This window comes from Phoca vitulina, unplaced genomic scaffold (genome assembly GCF_004348235.1).
Source record: "Phoca vitulina isolate PV1807 unplaced genomic scaffold, GSC_HSeal_1.0 scaffold15, whole genome shotgun sequence".
Classification (NCBI taxonomy): domain Eukaryota; kingdom Metazoa; phylum Chordata; class Mammalia; order Carnivora; family Phocidae; genus Phoca; species Phoca vitulina.
The window spans coordinates 10,460,423-10,487,473 of record NW_022589718.1 but is presented as its reverse complement, the minus strand read 5'-3'; the positions used below and the strand labels follow the sequence as shown (position 1 = coordinate 10,487,473).

The following is a 27,051-nucleotide window of genomic DNA, read 5'->3' as shown; positions in this document are numbered from 1 at the left end:
AAGACCCAGCGTCACACCAAACAACAGCGTCTGCAGGGTTAAGCGAGGGGGAAGTGAGTGCGGGAACGCGGGTCTCAGGTGAAGAAGGACCGAGTTCGAGCTCCACAGCCCCGGCGACGGCGGAGTGAAAGTAACGCAGCTCCGACGGCTAGGCGCTAAGGGCCGGCGGGCGGCGGACCGCGCTTTCCCGAGCGCACACCGGGACAGAGGAGGCCCGCCGCCGGCCTGGGCCAGCCAACCCTCAGGGGCAGTCATAGACCGCGCTTTGGACAAGGGCGTGCCCAGCGACCTCCCCCTCCGCGCCCCAGGCCTTGTCCGAAACCTGCGCGGATTGGCAGGGGGCCGCTAACCGTGTTTACCGTCCCAGAGGGAGACCCGGAACAAGACGTAAGGCGGTATTAGCCGGCCGTGACGGACCGGACGTGGCGGTGGACGCGGAAGTTGCGCCGCCAAGGGGCGCTACGCAAGCCCGAGAAATCAAAACTCTCGCGATAGGTGAGACTAGGTTCTCCGGAAGTGATTTTCCGGAAGAAGCATGGCTGCTCCCTAGATTTGGCCAGGCTTTGCCTTCTGAACCGCGGACGCCATGCAGTCAGATGATGTGAGTGTCGTGTTTGTCTGCCACCTGGGTTCTCCTGCTTTAGGAGACTCAGAAGCCACATACTCAGCTGGCCCATCGCATTAGCCTCGTGTTGCTCCAGAACCGAGGCTTCTAGAACCCCGATTTCCGAGCGTGGGGCTCTCACGTGTCTACTCGGGATCCCCAGCCCGCTTCCTTAGCTGGGTGAAGGGGCTGGAACACCGTCACTTCAATCCACAGGGTTGGCTTATCCAGTCCGTGGTACCCAGCAATAAAGGACTTTGCCTATGGTGTCACTGGACGTGGGAGGCACGCGCGGGTGGGGGGTGAGGCGGGGGTTGGTATGGCCAAGTTTGAACGTGAAATTTAAGGATCCCTTTCTACCACGTGTATGTTACTTTTAAGTCTGCTTTTTCTGTGTTAGGTTTTTCTTTACATTTGCTGCATTGTCTGCCCAAGTCATAATTTTTTGGAAGCATCCTCGATTCATTTATTTAATAATGTTTTTTTTATTTTTAAAGATTTTATTTATTTTTTGACAGAGATAGCGAAAGAGGGAACACAAGCAGGGGGAGTGGGAGAGGGAGAAGCAGGCTTCCCGCTGAGCAGGGAGCCCGATGCGGGGCTCGATCCCAGGACCCTGGGATCATGACCTGAGCCGAAGGCAGACGCCCTTCGATTCATTTATTTAGTTACATATATGAGAAATACGAAAGTGTTTACGGTGTGCCAAGTACTGTGTAATTACTGGAGATTTAGTTTTTAATAAGCAGACAAAAGACCTCTTTTCCTGGAGCACTCTGGTGGAGGAGACAGGTGGTAAACACGTGAACAAATTGAAAACCATTGTACTGTGTAATAATACTGTGAAAGTAAGACCAAGGTTGATGAAGTAGAGAGTAATTAGCAGAGACCACTTCAGACAAAGCTGATCTGGGAAGGTTTCCTTGAATGGAAGACATTTGAGATGAGATCTAAAAGATGAGAATAAGCCGTCATTGAGGGGCTGAGGGAAAAGCAAAAAATCCAGGCAATGGGAACAGTAAAATGCAAAGATCTGGAGGTAAGAGAAAAGGAATATATTAAAGAATACCAATGTGACCTGTGCTATAGGAATCGAGGGAAGAGGGAGAGGTAATGAGTTGGATATGCTTGCAGGACAAGATTATGTAGAGTCTTGTAGGAAGTATTTTTAGGGCTTCTAATGGGAAATGACATCTGACTTATTTTGTGAAAAGTTGTGTAGTTATGTGAAAGGCTTTTGAAGGAGAGAAAGAATGAAAGCAGGGAGACTAGAATATGATGAAAGTAGTTTCAACCAAGGTAGTAATGGTGGAGAGAAAAAGAAGCGGATGAATTTGAGATCTGTATTATCGGTATAACTGAAAACACCACGTGATCCATTCAGTGAAGGGGGAAAGGGAGAAATCAAAGGATTTTTGGATTTGTCCAAATAGTTCAGTGGTGGTTATATTTGTGCAGATGGGGAAGGAAAACAGTATTTTGAGAGATGTGGAATTGAGAGCTTCATTTGGTTGTTAAAGTGTGTGATACCTTTCAGACATCCAAGTGGAGATGTCAGGTTGACAGTTGGGTGTATATATACTTCGGCTCTGGAGAGAAGTTTGACCAGGAGATGACAATTTGGGAGTCATCAACTTACAGATGATATTTAAAGCCACAAGCTAGAATGAGCTCCTACTTTCCCAGTTTGATTTCCTCTCACCTGTTTCCTGTCATCCCCCACCAAAGACATCCTATAAAATTCTAAAAATGTTATTCTATTTGTTTACACTTATTTATGTTTTAGGCTTTAACTTCTTTAAAGCCTTTCCCAGTTCCTCAGGGCAGCTCACTTGTCAAAGGCTCTTATAAACTTCTTTTGTGGCACTTAGACTAATGCTTTGTGATATTTTGTTTACATTTCGTTCCCACTAAATAGATAGATAAAACTGTTTAAGGACTATACCTTCCTTGATTCAACAAATACTTGAGTACCTCCTGTGTGTCAGGATTTGGGGATATCAGTGCCTTACGTAAATATACAATCAATGCTGAAAGAATAAAGTACACGTTAGTAGAAGATAGCAGTAGATGATTTTCTTTGCCAGATGAGATCAAATTATGGTACATATATCCAACAATCTAGTACTGTGCAGCCTTTTACAATGGATAATGAACATATTAAGTAAAAAAGGAATGTTACAAAATATATATACATCTCATTTTTGTTAAAAATATAGGCATACTGGTTGATGGAAAGTACATGTATAGAAAAAAATTCAAAAATATTTACAAAATTCTAATGAAATTTTATCTGTGGGTCCTGGGGTGATGGCTATTGGCAATTTGTATTTTCTTTTTCTACAAGAATCTGTGTAAAAAGAAAACAGATCAGACTATTTTACAAAGCATTTCTTCCTCCTCTCATTCCTCAAAGACCCCTTTGAGACTTCCTCAGTAAACCAGGGCACTGCCCTAGGGCATTGTTTTCTTGAGTTAATATTCCCATCTGTTGGGTCAAAGCAATTGAATTGGGTTTTTTCTTTGTCTTGTAGGTTATCTGGGATACACTAGGAAACAAGCAGTTTTGTTCCTTTAAGATTAGGTGAGTCTAGATTTGCATATTGAACAAAGATTCCTTCAGTTGCCCTCTTGGTAACCCATCTTATAATTTTTGCTCTTTTCCTCCCATTCTAGAACTAAGACTCAGAGTTTTTGCAGAAATGAATATAGCCTGACTGGACTGTGTAATCGGTCATCTTGTCCCCTGGCAAACAGTCAGTATGCCACTATCAAAGAAGAGAAAGGTAACTCCTCAGTTTTAACTTTCATGAGAACTAGCCAACAGCTCTTAAAAGGATGTTCTCTCGTCTCTCTGTAAATAATATTAATGGTATTTACTTTATCCTGCAGGACAGTGCTACTTGTATATGAAGGTTATAGAGCGAGCAGCTTTTCCTAGGCGTCTCTGGGAACGGGTAAGACTTAGGACATAAAATTACAGTGATCATTAATCAAGAGCAAAAATGCCACATGCTTTTCTCTCTTCCTTGACCATAGCTGGATTAAACTTTTAATTAAGATTTATTTGTTTATGAGGGGCACCTGGGTGGCTCGGTCGTTAAGTGTCTGCCTTTGGCTCAGGTCACGATCCCAGGGTCTTGGGATGGAGCCCCGCATCTGGCTCCCTGCTCAGCGGGAAGCCTGCTTCTCCCTCTCCCACTCCCCCTGCTCGTGTTCCCTCTCTCACTGTGTCTCTCTGTCAAATAAATAAATAAATCTTTAAGAAAAAAAAAGATGTATTTGTTTATGAGAGAGAGTACGAGCGGGGAGGTGGGGGTGGGCAGAGGGAGAAGCAGACTCCGTGTTGAGCACAGAGCCCAACACAGGGCTTGATCCCAGGACCCTGAAATCATGACCTGAGCCAAAATCAAGAGTCAGATGCTTCACCAGCTGAGCCACAAAGGTGCCCCTGGATTAAACTTTTGAAGCCAACCTCCTTAGGTCCCATGGGTATCATAGCAGTGAAGACCTAATAATTTACCCTTACTCTTTAAGCTTTCTTTTTGCTTGATAGGTTCGGCTTCATAAAAACTATGAGAAAGCACTGGAGCAAATTGATGAAAATCTAATTTACTGGCCCCGTTTCATTCGACACAAGTGTAAGCAGAGATTCACCAAGATCACCCAGTACCTAATTCGAATTAGAAAACTTACACTAAAGCGACAGTAAGTATTTAGATCATTCATTTATTATATTTATTTTTTAAGCGTCTTTCTGTGGGTCATATTAGGAAGATGAGAGATTATGAAATCTCTGGTAATGCTTCTTATTAAATCCAATTTCGGATAACCTTTTATGATATGCTGACAAGAAGAAAGTTTATCTCCAGTTAAAATTGTGCCCTTTGATGTTGCAGGATTTAAAAAACAGTTTAGTAAAATTTGATGATCCCCTCCCTGTCTGAAAAGCAGCTTCAGAAAATTTTCTTTATAACTCCCTGACAGAATCATAAAATTAAGGAATTGACAATGACCTAAAAATTTTTGAATAAATAAGAATGTAAGAACTGTACTCTGAGTTCACTGAAAACTAATTTTTAAAAGTGATATGAAATCCACAGAATTGAATATCTTCCTAAGGAGTGATAGATCCTAATACTTCTTCATTGTGACCTGCAGAGAAAGCTAAAGATGGCAGTCCTCTACAGAAAATTCTTTTTCTTTGTTAACTGAAGCATTAATCTTGGCATAGCGAATGCCCTCAGAAGTCTCAGAACGCCTAAAGAAAACAAAAAGTAAAATACATATGAAAATGTCTGACTTTTTATAGCATTAAATACCTAGAAAATTGTTAAGTATATAATCTTGGCTATATTGAGCTGAACCCTACAAAATCAACTCCAATCCTTTTTTCTTCTCATTTTTTTTTAAGACTTTATTTATTTGTCAGAGAGAGAGAGTGCGTGAGCACACAAGCAGAAGGAGTGGCAGGCAGGGGGAGAAGCAGGCTCCCTGCTGAGCAAGGAGCCCCATGTGGGGCTCGATCCCAGGACTCTGGGATCATGACCTGAGCCGAAGGCAGACGCTTAACCGACTGAGCCACCCAGGCATCCCTCTTCTCATTTTTTTTAAAGGTACACGCAGAATGTGCACTTGGGTTTTCTGATAATGTGTTTTATTTTCCGTAGGAGGAAACTTGTTCCCTTGAGTAAGAAGGTGGAACGGAGGGAAAAAAGAAGAGAGGTAACTTATTATTTTGGTATTCATAGCTTCTGTATTTTCATTGAGGGTAGGGGTGTGTAGGTGGGGATCATGAAAAAGATTCAGTCACTATTGTCTGTGAACTGCTCAGGCCTTGGGTTCACTAATGGATAATACTGTTGTATTAGTTGTATAAGATACCGGATATTCATATTTTAAGTTTATGACTTTCAGGGCAGGTTAAAGTAAGGGTTCTTAGGTATATATATAATGGAGAACAGAAGGAATACCTTGTTTGAAATTCTTGAGGTTAAATGTCTCAGAAATCACACCTTTGGTATGTTGCCTTTCTTACACATCACATACTACTCTCAGCAGGGTTTGAGCACTCTTTTTTCTTTTTTTTTCTCCCTCCCTCCCCCATGGTAAACCTCTTTAATTCCCATTCCCTATTTCCCCCATCTTCCCACCCACCTCCCTTCTGGTAACCGTCAGTTTTCTGTAGTTAAGAGTCTATTTCCTGGTTTGTCTTTTTTTTTTTTTTTCCTTTTCTTGTTTTGTTTCTTAAATCCCACATCGGAGTAAAATCCTATGGTATTTATCTTTCTCTGATTTATTTCACTTAGCATTATACTCTCTGACTCTATCCATGTCGTTGCAAATGGCAGGGTGTCATTTTTTTATGGCTGAGTAATATTCCATATATATACACGCTTCTGTATCCATTCATCAGTCAGTGAACACTTGGGCTGTTTCCATACTTTGGCTATTGTAAATAATGCTTATAAACAGTGGCGCATGCATCCCTTTAAATTAAAGTATTTTGGTATTTTTTGGCTAAATAGCCAATAGTGTGATGCCTGGCTCTTGGGTAGTTCTCTTATTTTTAACTTTCTGAGGAATCTCCATACTGTTCTATAGTGGCCGCTCCAGTTTGTATTCCCACCAACAGTGCAAGATGCTCCACATCCTCACCAACACTTGTTGTTTCTTGTGCTGTTGATTTTAGCCATTCTGACAGTGTGAGGAGATACCTCATTGTAGTTTTGATTTGCACTTCCCTGATGAGTGATGTTGAGCATTTTTTCATGTGTCCATTAGCTATCTGGATGTCTTCTTTGGAGAAATGTCTGTTCATGTCTTCTGCCCATTTTTTAATTGGATTGTTTTTGGGGTATTGAGTTTTATCAGTCCTTTATATATTTTGGATATTAACCCTTTGTCAGCTATATCATTTGCAAATATTTTCTCCCATTCAGTAGGTTGCCTTTTAGTTCTGTTGATTGTTTCCTTTGCTGTACAGAAACTTTATTTTGATACAGTCTCAATAGTTTATTTTTGCCTTTATTTCCCTTGTCTTAGGAGACATAACTAGAAAAATGTTGCTTATGGCAGATGTCAGAGAGATTACCCCCTGTGCTCTCTTCAAGGATTTATATGGTTTTGGGTCTCATATTTAGCTCTTTAATCCATTTTGAGTTTATTTTTGTGTATGGTGAAAGAAAGTGGTCCAATTTCATTCTTTTGCCTGTGGTTGTCCAGTTTTCCCAATACTATTTGTTGAAGAGACTGTCTTTTTCCCATTGTATATTCATTCCTCCTTTGTCAAAGATTAATTGACAATGTAATTGTGAGTTTATTTCTGGGTTTTCTGTTCTATTCCATTGATTTATGTGTCTATTTGTATGCCCGTACCATTCTGTTTTAATTACTACTGCTTTGTAATATAACTTGAAATCTGGACTTGGGATACCTCCAGTTTTGTTTTTCTTTTTCAAGATTGCTTTGCCTATTCGAGGTTTTTTGTGGTTCCATACAGATTTTAGGATTGTTTGTTTTACTTCTGTGAAAAATGTTGATGGTATTTTGATAGAGATTGCATTTAATGTGTAGATTGCTTTGGGTACTATGGACATTCAGTATTTGCTCTTCCATCCCACGAGCATGGAATGGAATGTCTTCCCATTTCTTTGCATCCTTTTGAATTTCTTTCATCACTGTTTACAAAATACAGGTCTTTCACCTCTTGGGTTAAGTTTATCCTTAGATATTTTATTGTTTTTCATGCAGTTGTAAATGGGATTGTTTTATTTCACTTTCTGCTGGTTCATTATTAGTGTGTAGGAATGAAACAGATTTCTGTACACTGATTTTGTATCCTGCGACTTTACTGCATTCATTTATCAGTTCTAGCAGTTTTCTGGTGGAGTCTCTAGGGTTTTCTATTTATAGTATCATGTCATCTGCATACAGTGAACATTTTACGTCTTCCTTACCAATTTGGATGCCTTTTATTTCTTTGTGTTGTCTAACTGCTATGGCTAGGACTTCCAGTACCATGTTGAATAAAAGTGGTGAGAGTGGACATCCCCATCTTGTTCCTGACCTTAGGGGAAAAGCTCTGTCTTTCCCCACTGAGGATGATTTTGGCTGTAGGTTTTTCATATAAGGACTGTATTATGTTGAGATATGTCCCCTCTAGACCTACCTTGCAGAGAGTTTTTATCAAGAATGGATGTTGTACTTTGGCAAATGCTTTTTCTGCATCTGTTGAAATGATCCTGTGGTCTTTATCCTTTCTCTGAATGGTGTAATATATCACGTTGATTGTTTTGTGAATATTGAACCACGCTTGCATCCTGGAAATAAATCCCACTTGATCACGGTATATGATTTTTTTAATATATCGTTGGATTCGGTTTGCTAATATCTTGTTGAGGATTTTTGCATCTGAATTCATGAGAGATACTGGCCTGTAGTTCTCTTTTTTGGTAGTGTCTTTGCTTTTGGTATCAAGGTAATACTGGCCTCATAGAATGAATTTAGAAGTTTTCCTTCCTCTTGTGTTTTTTGGAATAGTTTGAGAAGAATGGGTATTAACTCTTCTTTAAATGTTTGGGAGAATTTGCCTATGAAGCCATCTGGTCTTGGCCTTTTGTTTTTGGGGAGCATTTTGATTATTGATTCCATTTCATTGCTGGTAATTGGTCTGTTCAAATTTTCTGTTTCTTCCTGTTTTAGTTATGGTGGGTTATAGGTTTCTAGAAATTTATCCATTTCATACTAAGTTGTCCAAATGTTGGCATATAGGTTTTTATAATACTCTGTTACATTTGTTTGTATTTCTATGGTGTTGGTTGTTATTTCTCCTCTTTCATTAGTAATTTTATTTGGGTCCCCAGGGTTTGAGCATTCTAATCAGATACACTAGTAGCTCTGCAGTGAAATATAAGAAGGTTCACACTAGATGGAATTTCAAAAAACTTTTTAAGGAGCCTTATGTCAGTTCAGGTCATATTAGGCCACTAAATTGAGTTTTTTGGATTTTGAAATTAGTTATAAGGAATTGATTGGGATTATTCGTTTCTTTGAAGTAAACTGCACAGCTTTCTTACCAGATTAATGAATAGTGATGGTAATACCATGCTATCCATGGAAAATCTAGTCAGGAAATGCCAGCCTTTCTTGCAGAGAGCAGTCTGCCTGTCCACCTCACTGGTACCTCATTCAAGTTGACTTTTCTTCTGCTTTTCAAGACCTAGGAATTAGCTTTTCCTCACAAGTTCAAATTTTCAGTTATTCTGGGTATTTGCTCTGCATACTTCCCCTCTACCAACAGACATTTCCCTGATCATTTGTCATATTCTATCAAGAAATCACTTTAATAATTTGGTGCTTTTGTTCCTATTACTCATACAGAGTTTTGGACTTCAAATCTGTTACAGCATTGGTCTCCAAACTGTTCTGATTTCTCACCAGAGAAATTTTTGAACATATGCTCCCTGGTATATTATTTATAAATGTTATTATACATGTATACTTTCACTAATAGGTATATTATAATTAACATACCTGTTATTGATCTAGTGAAATGAAGGTCTGGTTCTTTGCGGAGAAGAAATTTGTTTTCAAGGGCTCTCATAACTGATAGGTACCTCAGAGACACATCAGGAAGTGAATCGTTGATAGTTTACATTAAGTACTGGCTCTGCATTTTTCATTCTTCATCAGCAGTTTTGCAGAGGTTTTTATTCAGATCTAGCTAGTGAGTTTGTTTCTTCCCGGATTGCTAAACAGGTGTTCTTGCAAGCCTTTCAGAGGAAATTAAGTTGTTCTGATTTTACCAAATAAGTTTGAAGCCTTCTGAAAAATGTCGATTTGGAAGATTTTTAAATCAGCTGGAAAATTATGTTCCCAGATTGTTTGAGTGTGTGATTTATGGGAGACGTGTGTTTTCACAATGTCACTTATAAATGTTATCACTTTCCTTTTTCAAATGTTCTATCCACAGAACAAGTTTAAAAACATGTTAAACTCACTGTTAAAATACTGCTTTTCTCTTGAAAGAATGGAGTAAGTGTATTTTTTAAAGCTTCTGTTGTTACATATTACAGTCATTTGTCATCCTGGAAAATTCGGAACATTTTTCTTTTTGTGAAAAATGCATAATTCTTTTAAGTTGTACAACTCTTTTTAAGTACTAAACAATTAAATAGTATACCTTTATAACTCTGCCTGTGGTATTGCAAAGTATTCAGTATCTATAAACCCACTTAAGCAAACATCAACTGTATGCTGTAATCATGTGAATAAAGTAGTGAGATCCCCATTTTCAGACTCTGGACAGTATTTTTCCCTCAGGTTATCTTCCTCACTGTATCGGACACACAGCTATTTGCTTTATGGCCAGAGTTAAGGTACCAGTGTTGTTATGCATAAAAAAATATAACTTAATTTTTAAAGAAAAAATACATACACAGCAATTTTGACTATTTTCTGCCTGCATCTCAGTGGATCGCCCTTGAGGTGTGAGCACCCACTTTAGAGAACAGTACAGAACATCACGATAGCCTTTTAACTGCTCATGTGCCCCAGTAAGACTTTAAAATTTTATGATCTTTGCTATTAAATTAATGCAGTCTTAGGCGAGAAAGATAGATTGAGGTTAGATTTTTGTTTTGGTTGTGGGTGGTAGTTTGATACCATGTATCATTATCGTTTTTGATGCGATCACTGGAGGAAGAGATTTTTAATCTTATTTTTCTGTCACATGGAGTCTAACATGGTTTTAGAAAAAGTAGGAGTCAAAGTCTCGATCTCCCTTTCTCAGCTTTTACAAAATCTGTTTCAGGATTGGTCGTTTTCTTGTGGTTTTTTTTAAAGATTTATTTATTTGACAGGGCGCAAAAGCAGGGGGAGCAGGAGAGGGAGCAGCAGACCCCCCCATTGAGCAGGGAGCCCGATGCGGGGTTCAATCCCAGGACCCTGGGATCATGACCTGAGCGAAGGCAGATGCTTTACTGACTGAGCCACCCAGGCACCCCAGGATTGTTCATTTTCTAAGACACTTAAATGTATATAGACCTACATGCTTTGTGTATCTATGAAAGGCTTCGTTAGAATTTAATTTAAAATGCTATTTATAAAACCATTGGAATTTTTAAATTTAAAAGGTTCCCAAAGTTTAAAGCAGGAATATATCTGGCTGGAGAGGCATGAGTCCCGGTGATAGCAAGAGGGGGAAAAAAGTGATTTTTTTTTTTTTTTAAATAAAAACTTGGTTTCTTCCACTTCTACAGGCTAAAAATGAGTATTAATGAAGTAAATGGGTTTACTCAAATTTTTCTATTACAGGAAAAGGCATTAATAGCTGCTCAGCTGGATAATGCTATTGAAAAGGAATTGCTGGAGAGACTGAAACAAGATACGGTGAGAAAGCCAGGAACTTTGGGATGTAAATTTTATTTTTTAGACCAATAATATCATGCTAGGAAATAGTGGGGAAATGTGTTTTATTTTCAAAGATGCTGGAAAGAGCTTCACTTTGATTTTGTTCCTGGAATAAAACAAATATATAGGCCTTGGCTTCTCCATTTTCGTTCCAGATCTCTGTATAAAAGGCATGCAGTTTTGATCCTCCTGCATATTACCCTAGTCTTCTAAGGTTCTTCAAAATGAGTTTTTAATTCTCTTTTTAAAAATTAGTGTCATTTAAAAGACAGATGAATAAAACTTACTTTTTCCTTATCATTTCCTTCCTGTCAGCAAATTTACGTTTGTTCCAACCCATGGGTTTTATACACTACTAAGTTTTAAGTGATGTGCTTCTATTCTTCATGGAAGTTACCTGTTTGATTTTAACCACTGATTATTTAAAATGTGCTTTTAAAGACATTGTCGTTTCTAGGCTTGAAATTAATACAGAAATATTACTACTTATCGAATTAAGTATTCTCATTTAATCACTGAGGAATATGCTTATTGGACAGTGGACTTCAAGTGTAAGATTGAGATGTCATTAAAGCCGGTGTGTGTTTCTGTCCTTCAGTATGGCGACATCTACAACTTCCCCATTCATGCCTTCGACAAGGCCCTGGAACAGCAGGAGGCAGAGAGTGACTCTTCAGATTCTGAGGAAAAAGATGACGAAGATGAAGAAGTAAGCCTTGTTTGTTTGTTTTTGCTTCATCAAGCAGTAATCTGTAGAACTAGATCTCTTTACGTGTACTTGAGAGAATATCATTTTCATTCCCCTAACCAAAAATAATTCTTTGGTCATTTTTTTCTATCATGAGGTTAATTTTAGTTCAGCCAACAAACTACACATTGACAATTTTAATCTTACTTATTGGTATTCTAAAATTTTTCCTGCAAGGGGACAAATGAAGAATCCTCATTAGCTGATAGAATATATCATTAAGGAACCTACTGAATTTTATACAGGATTTAATTTCACTATTAATATAGGGGAGGTACTGGAATGATTGTATTTTTAGGAAAAGGCCAGATTAACCAAGTAGTTGCTTAATCACATGGTACACTCAAATAGGCACATAGGTGTACTTTTTTTTTTTTTAAGGTTTTATGTATTTGACAGAGACAACAAGAGAGGGAACACAAGCAGGGGGGGTGGGAGAGGGAGAAGCTGACTTCCTGCTGAGCAGGGAGCCCGATGTGGGGCTCGATCCCAGGACCCTAGTATCATGACCTGAGCCGAAGGTAGATGCTTAACAACCGAGCCATCCAGGCGTCCCCATAGGTGTACTTTTCCTAGTAGTAACCCTTTTTTGATATTTGAAATTAATAGGTTTAATTAAATGTACAGAATTGTTTGTAAAGCCCTACCTATATACTGATTTTTTTTAACAAATTAAAATGAGGATGTTTTACCTCTGATGATTTATATTAGGCATGATAATTGATATCCCTGAAATGTTTTTAAATCAGAAGTATTAAACTTGGAGATAAGTAGATTTCGGTTGAGCCTAGTAAGTAGACTGTCAATCTGTTTGTTATTTATGCACTTATCAGAGAATAAAACTAGATGTGTAAGCTGAATTTTCATTCTGTATTTTGAACTTAACAGCTCTGTGTTTTTTTAGGATGTGGGGAAGAGAGAGTTTGTGGAAGATGATGAGGTGGATGAGAGTGACATAAGTGATTTTGAGGTGAGATTTTGGGCCTTCAGGGAAGAGAAGGTTTCTGAACACACCGGCAGATAAATTCTCTGGGTCTAAATTGAGAGTACAATGAAAGGAGTTTGGGGGATGAATTTTCTCTTTTCTTTTCCTCTCTATATCAGGATATGGATAAACTGGATGCCAGCAGTGATGAAGATCAGGATGATAAATCCTCCATCGAGGAAGAAGAAAAGGCCCTTGATACCAGACATAAAGGCAAAACACCCTTGAAAGGACCCTTGCAGAGAAAACGAGCCTATGTGGAGATAGAGTATGAGCAGGAGACAGAGCCTGTGGCCAAGGCCAAAACAACATGACTTTTCTTCGGACATTTATAAATAGGACTGAACACTTTCAACATCCTCCTTTCTTTTACCATAAACGTGCACACCTCCAGTTTTTGCTCTTTCATATGGTACTTAACACAATATTTGTGTTTTTAATATTTATGCTACTTCTGTGGTGCACAAAATCTGGGAGGGAGCGGAGGAAGCCTTAAGTTGTGAACAGAGTATTTTTATAGTGTTGGCATATGCTTTGAAGTAACAGCTTGAGCCCAAGAAGCTTAACAGATGAATTTGTGGGTGTAAATATTTCTAAATTTTAAATGCTATCCACCCGTTTCCTTGGCGTCCGCCCCCCCCACCCCCCAACTTTATTTAGAAATGTCCAGACTTTTTTTTCTTGTTCTCTTTTCCCTACTTCTGTGGGAATAAAAGAAGGAAAAAGAAGGTCTAAGTTATAATGTTTAGTGTGAAAATACCTTTTTTCTTAAACAATTCCATTTACACAGTTGGAACAAGAAGCCTTCCTGCTGTAGGAAAGACAAATTTAAGTTCCGTCGCAGGACGCGCCTTCAGACACCTGCTGCACTTTTCTGATACAGTTCACCACCTTGCTATCTTCACAGCTTTGGAGAATTTTGACCAGGAGACCCTGAAACATGAAACCAAACAGGCTTTGATTTTTTTTTTAATTGATATTTCTTTTCCTTTTACCTTGGTTCTTCTTTCTTGGTACCATACTCAAAAGAAAGGATGAACAGACAAGACTAGACAGCAGTTTGTGGAACAGATGTTAACGTTAAAAACAGTGTTGGTGTACATGGAAGGGTCCTGCTGGCTCAGGAAGAAGCGAGCTAATACCAGCCAATGCAAATCAGATTGGATCCAGGGGCTCGAAAACTGCCTGAGATGAAAGAGCCAACACAAAGTAATTTGAATAAGCTGATAACAAACTACAGTATTTCTAAATACTTTTAGGATATGAATTTCTTTTCACGCTGCTTTATAAATTTAAATTGAAGATTTCTAAATGGAAGAAATGAGGCGATAGTTTATTAAATATATATAAATATACACACACAGCTATTATATGCTTTGGCTTTGAGAAGTTAACTTTTGTGGAATATGAAACTAAAGGAAGAACTCCCATGTGGATATGGAAAAATACAGTTGCCCTGGAAAAACTGGAAACATTTCTGGGATCGATCTGAATCACTCTACTTATATTATTACTCCTTGGTGGTTTATAGCTCATTATTTCACCATTTAAAAAAAAAAATTCAGATGACTAAAACAGAACTTAAGTTTTGTAAACTCTTAATCTTTTGTGCATTTTCTGTCCTCACCCCAGAGACCTTACCTTTGGTCTAAATTCTGAAGAGCTTTAAAAGAAAAATAAGGTGTTAATCAACCTCTGTTGAAGGCTAGTGGTCTCCAAGGTGGGAACCTGCACCCTCCATGTTCATTTACAAACTTGGTCAGGCATGTGAACAGTAATTATCAGTCATAGGAATTACTTAAGGACCAGGTTGCAGACTCTCTTACCTTCACCTGTCCTTGAGAACAGTGGTCCAGGAGAATTAGGCAATCTGTGGCTTCCTCTAATAAGGTGTTCTTAACAGGCTCGGGTGTAAGGTTTGGATCCTTTGCTACATCGCATATCAGTTTCAGGAGAGCCTTCAGTAAGACCACAAGTCTACAGGAAACTCTGGAATCAAGAAGAGAAAGTTATGTTCATACTCTAAAGCAGGATATTAAAACAGATTTCAAAGGCCATCTAAGTTGTAAAGCCCTCATTTCCTAAAGGAAGGAACTAAAGTGCTAGAAGCAGAACTAGAGACCAGACACCAGATTTCTTAACTGCGAGCCCCTCTTTTTCTCTGCAGCATAGTGTGTACCCATGTACACACTCTGGCCTAAATACCTTGCTCCCTTCCAGAAGCTTGGTTCTACTGTAAGGAAATAATCCCTCCTGAAAAGGAAGAACTGGGATCTCCCCTTACCAGGGGCTTAGACCTTAGGCCAGAGAAGAAGAAATGGTCTACAATACTTTGTTTATGTAGTCTTGCGCTTGGAAATTTTTTTTTTTTAAAGATTTTATTTATTTATTTGACAGAGATAGCGAGAGCAGGGGGAGTGGGAGAGGGAGAAGCAGGCTTCCCACTGAGCAGGGAGCCCGATGTGTGGGGCTCGATCCCAGGACCCTGGGATCAATGACCTGAGCTGAAGGCTGACATTTAACGACTGAGCCACCCAGGCATTGGGCCTGGAAATTAAAGTGAGAGAAAGAAACTTGGTTTCGGGGACCTCACGGTCAATTAGAATTTTCTGTCCTTTAGTTCCAGATCCTAGCTTACCATCAGTTAAGCCCAGCCTATTTACTTGAACTTATTAGCCTTTCTGAAAGTTTTTATCTTGACAAAAAAAAAGATCTGGAAAAGGATAGTGGTGATGGTTGTACAAAATTGTGAAGGTACTTAATGTCACTGAGTCCACTTTTAAATGGTAAATTGTATGTACTTTTTTTTTTTTTGAAGATTTTATTTGACAGACACAGCAAGAGAGGGAACACAAGCAGGGGGAGTGGGAGAGGGAGAAGCAGGCTTCCCGCAGAGCAGGGAGCCCGATGTGGGGCTCAATCCCAGGACCCTGGGATCATGACCTGAGCCGAAGGCAGATGCTTAACAACTGAGCCACCCAGGCACCCCTGTACTTTTTTTTTTTATAATAAAAAAACCTTAAAAGCCTTAATCAGAGCTGAAAAATAATTTGTAGTGGGAAAATATGCATACTAAACCATATTTCTGGGCAGAAATGTGACTGGAAGAATAAAAGTTTGCATCCCTCGATTTAGTAAATATTAAGCCTGTTTCCTACGTTGTTTGCTGCTCAGCTTTCCTACCTGTCATCAACATAAAACCTGCTGTTTCCCACTTCCCAGCCCCACTCCTTCCATACAGGCATTCATTTTCTAACCTTCCTACTTGGGCCTGCCATCCATTCAGTCTGTTCTAGTCCATTCATTCTTATAATATTTGTGTATGTAATAACCAAGTACTGAGAAAATTTGTATACTCAGTATCCCAGAGCGGGCTTACAGTTCAGTAGGGAAAAAAGACCGGAAGTAAACAAAGACAGTCCAGTAACAGACATAACTAAGGGTAAAGACTTTGGGAACCTTCTAAGGAAATTAAGAGTATTATGGTTCAGAACAGATAGAGAGGTTTTTGGAGCACTGGACTCTTAGGTGAATTAAACTTTGTTGTCCATGCAAGAAAGTATTTGCTGACAAAACATGTCTGGGTTCCAGTTTATTGTTCCTGACACCAACCTCCAGCCAGAGTTGGAATGCTTTCTAAGCAATCATATCTTCAATTAGTATTCTCCTGGTCACTGCTCTGCAGATGTTCAAGTAATGTGCTATGAAGTTCTCTGTTCTCAATTAGATTTAAAAAACTTTGGGGTGAACAAAGTTAAGCATTGTATCACTCCTAAATAGCCTTTGAAATTCTAATATACATTATAAACCTAGAGAGAGATATCCCTGCAGTAACAATGGGTATATTTTATCTTTTCAATGTGACTTCCGCAGTTCAATATCCAATAGAAATGTAAAAATGGAGATATTCAAATATAAGGCATGTCCTTAAGACTTTGTACTGAAAGTACACCTGGGCAATTTCTGAAGAGAATATTGGCTGAGTTCTGCCCCTCTTGGCACACCTGCCTGCTTGGCTGTTTTACCTGGGCCATGCATACTGCATGAGAAGTTTTAGAGTTTCCAGTATCTTCAATCTAGCCTCCTCCTCTGGTCCATCATAAACCTCCAGATAACCAATGATGACTCGCTCCAGCCTCTTTAAGTGCCGGACAGTTAGAATCCCCAACCTAAAAAGGAAAGAGAAAATGTGGCACCAAGGAGATGAAGAGTAGGCCGGACGAGCAGCCCAGGCACTCGCCTCTTCACAAACGCTGGGAGGTTTCTCGCGTAGGTCCTGCGTAAGAGAAGGCGGTGCTCCGGCTCCATGTGGGTCAGGATCAACTGCAGTACCTCATCACAGTGCGTGGTGGGTCGAGCGGCACCTCCCTTCCAGTGCAGGCCTTTCTCGAGGACAGGGAATAAATCCAGCAGACACAGGAGCACAGCCTAGGAGGAAGTAATAGAACTGTTCGTCCGTTTGCATTCACATTCACTGACTGGTCTAGCAACTTCATTAATCTATCCTTGGGGTCCGTGTGATAGAATTCTGAAAGATACCAGTAATACATGAAGTGTATATTACTTTATATTTTCAAGTTTGTTTTACATCATCTCCAAACAAGTTAACACCCAAGCAGGGGGGAGTGGGAGAGGGAGAAGCAGGCCTCCCGCTGAGCAGGGAGCCCGATGCGGGGCTCGATCCCAGGACCCTGGGATCATGGTCTGACCCGAAGGCAGACGCTTAACGACTGAGCCACCCAGGCGCCCCTAACACCTCCTCTTCCAGACTGTTCTTTGCTAAGCTATGAAATGGGACCTTATGGGCACAGCTGGGACTTTAACCGAAATTATAGGAGTCTAAGTCTATTGCCACGAAATTTCTAAATTAAATTGATAGTTACACATACTCACAATAAAACTGCTCCTACAAAGAATCTACGATGGGGGGCGCCTGGGTGGCTCAGTCGTTAAGCGTCTGCCTTCGGCTCAGGTCATGATCCCAGGGTCCTGGGATCGAGCCCCACATCGGGCTCCCTGCTCAGCGGGAAGCCTGCTTCTCCCTCTCCCACTCCCCCTACTTGTGTTCCCTCTCTCGCTCTCTCTCTCTGTCAAATAAATAAATAAAATCTTAAAAAAAAAAAAAAAAAAAGAATCTACAATGGTCCTCACTTGTGTCCAGTCTGACTACCCTATGTGAAGTTTCAGTATCTAAGCACTCCCTTCTAGCTCTCTTGGGATTTTTTTTTTTCCTCTTAGTTTTGTTTTGTTTTTAAACCATCATCTAAAGAGCCCTAAACTTTTTGGCTGTCAATACCTAGATTCTCAATTTAATACTTAATATTTAAAAAGAAAGGTGGCTGGGGGGAGAGGGGAAGGGAGGACAGGCATTAAGAAAAGAGGCTATTTCTACCTCTGATTTTATATAACTTGTTTCTTCTGTCTTCAGAATGTTCTTGCCCATCCTAAAAAACTTCTGTTCATCCTTCAAATATCACCTCCTTCCTAAATCCTCCTAAAACCATCCCAACACCACCAAACCTGGTTAGCCACCCTTTGCTGGACACCCACTGCATTCTATACAAACCTCTTCTTAATAGATTTATCACCCTGTACTACAGACATGTATAAATACTCATTTATTTACATGTCTTTCCAAAGGATTTCTTAAAGCCAGAAACCCTGTCTGATCCATTCACTCTTGGAACTTACAATGGTTACTCACACACAGTAGATACTCAGTGTCTTTGGGAAGGAAGAATGGCACTGTAATACCCAACTTACAAAGAGTTTCAAGTGTGTGTTGATACAAAGAGGCAGAAAAGGACACAAGTTAATAAAAATAGAACTTTTCAGACAAAGCCGCCCTCAAGTGATATAGAATTGACCCAGATGGAAGACAAAACACTGGCTCTTCTGTGGACTCAGAAATGTGGATGCCTGCTCAGTACTGAGACATTTTCACTAGTCATTTGCTACCTCTTTATTTTCAAGTTGGCTATGACTTAGTCATCATCCTCACCTTCCAAAAGAGGAAAATGTCTCAACTATTCTTATTCACATAATACCACCTTCTACTCAAATTTGAGAACTGAGATTCACAGTTATAAACAAAAATTACAATTACCTGAATGAGGTTGTACTCTGGTGTGTACAGGTGGTTGAAAAGGGCATGGTAGAGGACCTGGGCTCTGTTATACTGGAGCAAATCAGCAGCCGGCTGCAAGCAGACAAATTACCCAATTAAAATTTTCCCAAGGTTGCCAAAATGTTGATCTTTTTTTAAAGATTTTATTTATTTTTGTGAAAGAGCGAGAGCGCGAGCGTGTGCACCCAAGCAGCGGGGAGGAGCAGAGGCAGGGAGCCCCATGCAGGACTCGATCCCAGGACCCTGAGATCACGACCTGAGCCGAAGGCAGACGCTTAACCGACTGAGCCACCCAGGCACCCAATGTTGGTAATTTTTGAAACTGAAGTATGGATACACAGAATCTATCATGCCATAGGATTCATTATACCACTCTCTACTTCTGTGTATATTTTAAAAGCTCCAAAATACACAGTTAAAAAAAAAGTTTCCTTGAGTAATATAATAATGGCTTGCATATTTGGATAAAACCTCTTTTAGTTTCTGATTTTTTTTGCTCCTTGAAAGTCAACTGTTAATTACTCAAGGTCTGGTTATTCAGTTTGACATGCAGGATAATGGTCCAGGTGTTATCGAGGAGGTACAATCTACCTCCTTGGTAGAAAAAAAGGGCTTTTTTCATCCCAAACACCACTTTCATATCTAACAACCATCCTCATCTAATAACTAGTGATGAGTTTCAAGATCCCTAAATTTAAATTCAAATCATAAGTTGGCAGAAGGAAAATATACAGAAAAAAATATAAATAAGCGAGTTTAGTCACATAACAACATTAATAGGAAGCTAATAAAAGATAAAAAAAGACAACAATAAAATGGTATCATGATGCCTCAATCTGTCCCATCCACACAGATGGCCGACTGCAGAGGCTGCTTACCACATTCAGCACAATGTGATGGAGGCAGTGCACACCCAGTGTTTTGTTCTCGGTTTGATAGTCATCCGAGATGAGCAGTGATGGGGGGAGTACCCTCTCCAGATGTTCATTCAGCCAGGGTCGGGTGACCTGTTGCAGAGTCCATGAGAAAACATGTTTGGTGGCAGGGTTTTTCTTCCAGGATTCCCTACACGGAAATGTGAAACCACATTAAGTAAAGTGACACGGTGTTAATCAGCAAAGAAAACCAACCTCTTCAAGCTAAACAGAGCATTTTCTTGTCCTTGAAAAGAATACATCACACGTAACTCTTGATGTTATACATTTTAAGATTTAGATCAAAATAACTTACAGAACTTGCACTAAAAGAACAAAAAACAAATAACCTGATACTAAATACATTTAACAATGAATCAGCCAGGGCTCTGGGTCTAAAGCTTATCCAATGAGAAGGAGCCATTTATAACAGTAGCTTGTAAAGAATCTGTGGTGATGGTGTGGGTGGTTACAGGGAAGATCTGCTAAAGGAGAGAGGAGTAAAAGAAATATCTTCAGTATTATTATAAATATTACAAGGGAGCAAGTGAATCGATATTTGAACAAAAGCAATTTACAGCTTATAAAGTAGGCTTACACACTTTACTCAACCTTCAAAATAACTGTGTAATAGATAATATTATCTTCATATTACCAAAAAAAAAAAAAAAAATGCAACAGGTTCAGAAAGGCTCTCTGACCTGGTCCTACTCGGAAGCAATAAAAAGTACCAGACTACTTCAAAACTCCAAGTTCCTGGTAAAATGACAGTTATGTACACATTTTTCTCTCATCACTCTCGTGGTACTAATAGTAACATATAAAGTAGCAAGTGGAACTCACAGAAAATACTTTAGCTAATAGCAATCTAAAGGGCTTTTTTCATCCCAAACACCACTTTCATATCTAACAACCATCCTCATCTAATAACTAGTGATGAGTTTCAAGATCCCTAAGTTTAAATTCAAATCATAAGTTTAAATCCTCTCCAAATCCCCATAGTCACCTAACTTAAGAAACTTTAGTATAAATAAATGGGACAGACCTTCCGATGTCCAGGGCAGTTGTCAGGAGCACTGGAAAGAGCACTAGGGAATGGAAGTCTGACGACCTGGGCTCTCATGTCGAACTTGCCAATATCTGATAATGCCATTTATAGCAAACTGCAACCTTCCTGGGCCTTAAGAGATCTGCTATTATCACAACACCTTTATCTTACCATCGAAGAAACTCAGGTTCCTTTGAGCTCTAATATTCTAAAATGTTAGGCTGAAGCTCAAGTTAGTGGCCCTTTTGACAAGAATACTCACTTATTCAGATCAGGTTTGAGAAGCTCCATTATTACAGTAAATCTCCCTTTCTCATCTTCATTTTCTCCGTGCAGAAATCCTGCCACAGAACCACACCGAGTAACTCGGAGGAGTAAGGAGAGCACCTCTCCAGCAACGTCATGGGATCTCGGGCTGGTCCATGGTTGCTCCAAGCTGTGCGTGACCGCGAAAATATAGATGGGTCCTGCCAAGTGACGCAGGCCTATCTTCCATGTAGGACAAAGCAAGGAATTCTGGGCCGCCTCAATTTTCCCCAACAGTTTAAGAAACAGCACCCCAACTGCTGCCGCTTTCTCGGCCACTTCAGAGCGGCCATGACCTCTACCTTGCTGCTCCTTGGGTGGGGCTGCATACTTCTCTAGGGCTTCTGCCACCTGCCCCAGCATCTCTGGCATTCCGCGGGGCGATGTGCCACCACCCTCAAATAACTGATCACAGTCTGTGGCTTCTATTAGAGCACCGAGGTCCTGAACTACGGCACTTCTGGCCTTGCCCCGTCCGGACTCCTGGCTGGTAAGACGATGCAAAACCTGGGAGAAAGACTGTCCGAGGGCGGAGGAAGGCCGCTCTCCCGGCAAGGAAGCTCCTTCCTGCGATGGGGATTCCCGAGGGCTGTCCTGCTCCATTCCTCAGACTGCGGCAGTGATGAGCGGGTCTCCTCCAGGGAGCCGAGACGGGAGGCTGGTGCGGATCTGCTAGAGAAAAAAAGATCACCCGGAGGCTGGAATTCTCCCGGAGAACGCAACTAAAACCAAATAAAACGGCAAGACGTCGGGGGGTGGGGTGGAGGTGGGGGGGCGCGAGTCTCACCCGCAAAAGAGTAAAGTCTGCGTAAAGGAAAAGATGCAGGAAGGGGAAAGGAGCCTCTCCGGGAGTAACAGAGCCTCAGACTCCCAACAGATCAATTATTCTTGCCTTTCTGAAGATTAAAAACAAACAAAAAACAAACAAACAAAAACAAAAACCCTAAGAGTTTAAGAAATAAAGCCCCAAGGCATGACACAAACACTACCACGGGTGGTACCTCCAGACCTTCCAGCACGGAGGTACCTATTGGGATCCGGACCCAGCTCGCCTCGCTGCCGCAAAGCACAAGGCTAGCTTCCGCCAATACTCAGGCAACACTTCGTCGTTTCACGGCCTGCTTGTCGTAAAGCAACAGAGACCAGGTTCCCCCAAAAAGGAGGAGTTTGGGCGAAAATTTTGCATAGACATATCCGCCCGCTAATTTTGTTTTTGTTTTCATTTATTAAGGTAGAAACAAAAGAAAAATATCGAAGATATTTTAAAATTACACCCAATTTTACTGTGAGACTGAATATATAAAGCCCAAGTCTGTCACCCTTTCTTAAAAGTCAGTGGGACATACTCGGGACTCCTTAACAGCCCCAACCTCGCGATCCTTTTGTAGTTCATAAGCGTGATGATTGGGTGTTCACGCCGTTGTGTGATATGTGCCTCCCTCGAACCTTGTTTACGACCTGGGCACATTACCCGTCTGACGTGAACTTGGAGGATCCTTTTATTCTTCAGTATTTCAAAAGAGTTAGGGCTTTGGTTATTCCTAGGCTGTGTTGCGTCTGCAGGTTGTAGGAGCAGGGAGAGGTTTTGCCAGTTTGTTTGGGAGCATCTAGCTTTCCAGTTTCAGAGTCTGGTTTGATGCAGGTTGTAGCTTTTTATCTAGGAGCCGGCTTCTTAAAGCGCACATCCGCAGGCTGCTGCAGGTGAGGTGCCAGTGTCGGGCGAGGACTTGGCTTGTGGGATCTGACCCCCACCCAGGCGCGGGGCGGTCGCGGCGGCGCAGTCGCACTGCAGGCGGGCCCGCGGGTGTGAGCGCGCTGTGCTCCGGGGCAGACCCCCGCAGTACTGGGTCTGGGCGGCAGGCGGCGCCGGAAGCAAGCTCCCGAGCCAGCGGGCGGAGGCGATCTGCAGGTTCAAGCTGGGCGGCCCACAACCACCTGTCTTTGGCTCGGTTTCGACAGACCAGACGAGGCGGAGCGGGGCGGAGAGCCACTGCCCAGTGCGACCCCTTGTCCTTGCCCGTGTCATGCTACGTCGGCACTGCTTGTCCCCTCGCTGCGGGTTCCCTGAGTGTAGAATTGTGTCCGGTTGACATGGGGTACCCCATGGGAGGGTAACGATGCCTGGGAGTTCGTCCGTGGCTGCATGGCTGCATGTAGCTTCCCCCGTGTCGTAGGAGCCCGGGGAAGCGGCCTTCGTTGCTGCCCAGGCGTGAGCGGGAGCGCGGAGAAATGGGCGGCGCACACCTGGAGGGGTCGGAGAGCCGGCTCGGCTGCTGCTCGGAGGGGGCCCCTCGGCGGGCAACCCCTCAGCTCGCGGCCGCTGCTCAAATCCGCGCTGCGGGGCGGGCCGGCTGGGCCTCCGCCGTGCACCCCGCAGGTGGCCTACGGGCCTCGGGATTCCTGCGCCCCCCAAGAGTCCAGAGAGAGCCCTGCAGGGTTTTTCCGATCTTGGGGGGTGTGTGTAGGGAGGGAGGTGTCAACGGTAGTTTCTCCTCCGCAGCGGGTGATTATGGTCCAGGAAGACACAGTGCTTTTTTCCCACCCGGGAGAGAGGGCACTGCTTGCGAGTATCCTGTCGTCTGCGCTTCTTTGCTCCCTTCCTCGTTCGCTCGCTGTGTGCCCTTGAAGAGTTCAGTAACCTCTCTGTGCCGTAATTTCTTTAACGGTAAAATGTGAGGCATGATAGTCCCTACTTCTTAGGATTGTTATTTTAAAATAAAGGAGTTAAGTATGTGTCAACAGCTTAGAACCATCTCTGGTGAGTGTTAAATTCAATACCGGCGTTAATTGTTAAACCACAGCTTATGTATTAATTTACGTTTCCTCTTTTGAGGGAGTTTTGTGGTTAGGACCCTTCCTCTCTGCCTCTTTGATTTGGCCTTGCCTTCTCTGACCAATTGGTGGCACTCATGATTTTCTAAGTAGTTTCAAACATTGATTAAAAAAACAAAACAAAACTGAGTTCCTCCCATGGGGATTCTCCCATATTAAGGTCCGTGTGGGAGCAAGATGCCAATCAACAGAGTGTCATTGTGTCCCTCCTGTGTGTGAGCCTGTCTGCCCTGTTCCACGCACCCTTTGTGCTAAGTGGATCCAAGATCTCACTCTCTTGTGAGCAAAGCGCTTGTATTGCAGTGGTCTCCCCCTCTTCACTCTGAGTTTCCTGAGGCCAGAGACCATGTCTTTATCCCCAGTGCCTGGCACGATTTAGCAACGCAATAAATGTTTGTTGAACCCACAAGTCTATCCACAGAAGACTGGCTGACTAAACCAGGGTACACCCACACAAAGCTGTTCTGTATAGCTTTACCAAAGAATGAAGCCCGTCTCTGTGGAAGGCCACAGAACTCCAGGATACATCGAGTGAAAAAAGCAAGGCTGGAACCACATATACATTGCCTTTCTTCTAACAAAGATGTGTGCTTTTGCTTACATTTTCAAGAAGAGGCAAAGCAAGTGTAAATCACAAACTAATAAAAATGGTTACATATAAGGAAAAAACAGAGTGAAGGGAATGGGAGTGGAAACCAGGCTTATTTTCATATACTGTGTTTTATAGTTTGACTTTGGAATCACGTAAATGGCTTACATGATTATTTTTTTAAAAGAAAATAAAGCATTTTCCAAAAGAAAAAAAAAGCCACTAATCAGAGTGTATCAGGAGTTACTGACATAACTACCTGGAAAAATAAGTAACTGACTTTAAAACTCATTATTTTGACTATATATCCTTAGGGTGACACATCCTCAGGATAAAAAAGAATGGCAAAGAAATCAAACTACACTTACTAATAGTATTTGTTAGTAATAATACTGGTATTGTTGTTTAGCTGCTATTGCATGTATTTGTATTTTACATCTATATGTTTAAGTAAAATAGTAAATAAGTAATGGAATTGATATCGTTAGATACCAAGGTCTTCAGTGAGAGATGAAGGGATACAAGTATCAAGTCAATGATGTTAGGGATAAGTTGTATAATGGAAAATTTGAATCAGCAAAGGTAGTATGAGTCATAATTTTTCTCTTTCTACAAAATACATATATGTTAGCTGTGTCCACTGAAAAGGCCAAGAAGCAATGGCAATCCATTGCCTATGAGCACCCCTAGTGTCCAAACTGATCATCTAAATGCCATTGCCCACTAAGAGGAACAAAGACCCCTCTAGGAGATGACTGATTTCAGAACTGGGGCAGGGATTGTGTAAAGATGAGCCTGTGGCATTTTGTTATGCCCCAGAATAAGGTGGCTATCAAATACTACTGGGGTTATGTCAAAAGAGCCCAAGAGCAAAGATAAAGGGGCACCCTTTGGCTAAAGATGGAACAGTTTGGGCTGAAGAAAGAATAATGACTGATTGATTGAAACATATCAAATGTATACAAATCCATGAATGCATAGTAATATTTTTTAAAATCCCTCATTGTTTACTCTTGTATTGCCTAAGGAACTATTTGTTTGGAAAACTGGTAAATAAGGGGAAAAAATTAAGCATTTATTCTGCTATCATTTCAGGATACCCAAATAGTTTGTAAGGAAAATAAATGCAACAGAACAGTTGGACTTAGAGAGTGACTCCTCACAACTCATAAAGAAACACTGGGACAAGCAACAATAGCTATTAAAAGTATGAGGTCGGGGGCACCTGGCTGGCTCAGGGAGTTGAGTGTGTCTGCCTTTGGCTCGATGGTGAGCCTGCTTCTCCCTCTGCCTGCCGCGCCCCCTGCTTGTGTGCTCTCTCTCTCTCTCTCTCTCTCACTGACAAATAAATAAATAAAATCTTTTAAAAAAATAAAAGTATGAGGTGGGGGGCACCTGGCTGGCTCAATGAGTGGGTAGAGCATGGGACTCTTGATCTCAGGGTGGTAAGTTCAAGCCCCATCTTGGGCATAGAGATTACTTAAAAATTAAAATTAAAATATGTTGGTGGGAAACCTATATTGGCTGAATCAAACTAAAAACCCTGAACCCACTGATTTATCTTAACATCACTGAGTGAGACAGATACCACATGCCTCCTGTTGCAATAGGAAGTACACAGCGTCTACGAAATATTCTTGCACAAACATTGAATCTTCATCTAATCAAACTTCCAGATCTAACTACCAAATGGCAAGAAACATGGAGGACAAAGAAACAGATGAAAAGAGACTACAATGGTTTAATCAGTCGAATCAGGATGTGGGAAGTTCCACAAATTACCCGGTTTCTTCAATCGATGACGAGCATGAAAGAAATGGAGTAGAGGGAGAACTGATAGAGATTAAAAGTTTTTAAAGACATCTCAACCAAATGCAGTGTCGGATCTTGTTCTCAATATGTTGGAAAAAGACATACTGAAGGCAACTGGGAGAAATTTGAACATAGACTCATTATTAGGGTGTTCATATAATCTGTCATCTAAACAGGGCATGTTGAAAGTTAAAGGCTACAAAGGTGTAAATTGGGTCTGTCCAGGCCAACTTGATTACCCTGGGGTTGCACAATTGTGTGGAATTATTGTTAATTTTTAGATTGACAACATTATTATGTTTATTTTTATAAGCTCTATGTCAGAAAAGCAACTCTCAAAACTTCTAGTCTCAAAACTCCTTACACTTCTAAAAATTACTGAGTCATACTCCCAAGGATGTCTAGCATCAAGAACGCTGGAAATAACGAATTTTGGAAAAGCTGTGGAGAACTGGAACGCCTATACATAGGTGGTTGAAATGTAAAATGGTGCCGCTACTGTGGGAAACAGTTTGGCAGTTTCTCAAAAAGTTAAGCATAGCGTAACACAGAGTTAGACTCAGCAATTCTGGCCCTAGGTATAGAGCCCAGAGAACTAAAAACATGTATTCATACAAAAACTTGGACACAAATGTTCTTAGTAGCATTATTCATACTAACCAAAAGTGGAAAC

The 27,051-nt window shown here is 41.1% G+C and overlaps 2 protein-coding genes and 1 non-coding gene across 10 annotated transcripts; 2 read left to right on the top strand and 1 right to left on the bottom strand.

Moving 5' to 3' along the window:
* The first annotated feature begins 487 nt into the window (after positions 1–487).
* Positions 488–13,441, top strand: MAK16 (MAK16 homolog). The gene is made up of 10 exons (XM_032413441.1): positions 488–601; positions 3,139–3,188; positions 3,281–3,390; positions 3,497–3,561; positions 4,161–4,312; positions 5,275–5,329; positions 10,922–10,996; positions 11,616–11,726; positions 12,670–12,735; positions 12,870–13,441. The coding sequence occupies exons 1-10, from the start codon at positions 587–589 to the stop codon at positions 13,062–13,064; spliced, it is 894 nt and encodes a 297-aa protein (XP_032269332.1). The 5' UTR covers positions 488–586; the 3' UTR covers positions 13,065–13,441.
* On the bottom strand, positions 11,610–22,268 carry TTI2 (TELO2 interacting protein 2). 8 transcript variants are annotated; one of them, XM_032413435.1, is made up of 10 exons: positions 22,173–22,254; positions 21,933–22,041; positions 21,102–21,817; positions 19,756–19,942; positions 18,857–18,949; positions 16,991–17,178; positions 16,776–16,919; positions 14,577–14,739; positions 13,511–13,683; positions 11,610–11,697 (listed from the first exon to the last, which is right to left on the bottom strand). In XM_032413435.1, exons 3-9 carry the CDS (start codon positions 21,746–21,748, stop codon positions 13,579–13,581), a joined length of 1,527 nt encoding a protein of 508 aa, XP_032269326.1. In that variant the 5' UTR covers positions 21,749–21,817; positions 21,933–22,041; positions 22,173–22,254; the 3' UTR covers positions 11,610–11,697; positions 13,511–13,578. The 8 variants fall into 8 exon arrangements, with proteins under 8 accessions (XP_032269326.1, XP_032269329.1, XP_032269324.1 ...); XM_032413438.1 differs by lacking the exon at positions 21,933–22,041 and having other exon boundaries at positions 22,173–22,268; XM_032413433.1 differs by having other exon boundaries at positions 21,933–22,264.
* Positions 22,269–22,521: 253 nt separating this feature from the next.
* On the top strand, positions 22,522–22,626 carry LOC116638080. The gene has a single exon (XR_004300622.1). It is a non-coding gene; the product is annotated as a small nucleolar RNA U13 (small nucleolar RNA).
* Positions 22,627–27,051: the final 4,425 nt, after the last annotated feature.

Excerpts from the sequence above, each read along its gene's own strand:
- TTI2 (XM_032413438.1), bottom strand. The coding sequence starts at position 21,748 with ATGGAGCAGGACAGCCCTCGGGAATCCCCATCGCAGGAAGGAGCTTCC. Across the intron at positions 19,943-21,101 it reads CTCAAACCTGATCTGAATAA|GGAATCCTGGAAGAAAAACC; the intron begins GTGAGTATTCTT and ends ATTTCCGTGTAG. Across the intron at positions 16,920-16,990 it reads CTCCCAGCGTTTGTGAAGAG|GTTGGGGATTCTAACTGTCC; the intron begins GCGAGTGCCTGG and ends TTTCCTTTTTAG.
- MAK16 (XM_032413441.1), top strand. Across the intron at positions 3,562-4,160 it reads CTAGGCGTCTCTGGGAACGG|GTTCGGCTTCATAAAAACTA; the intron begins GTAAGACTTAGG and ends TTTGCTTGATAG. Across the intron at positions 5,330-10,921 it reads GGAGGGAAAAAAGAAGAGAG|GAAAAGGCATTAATAGCTGC; the intron begins GTAACTTATTAT and ends TTTCTATTACAG.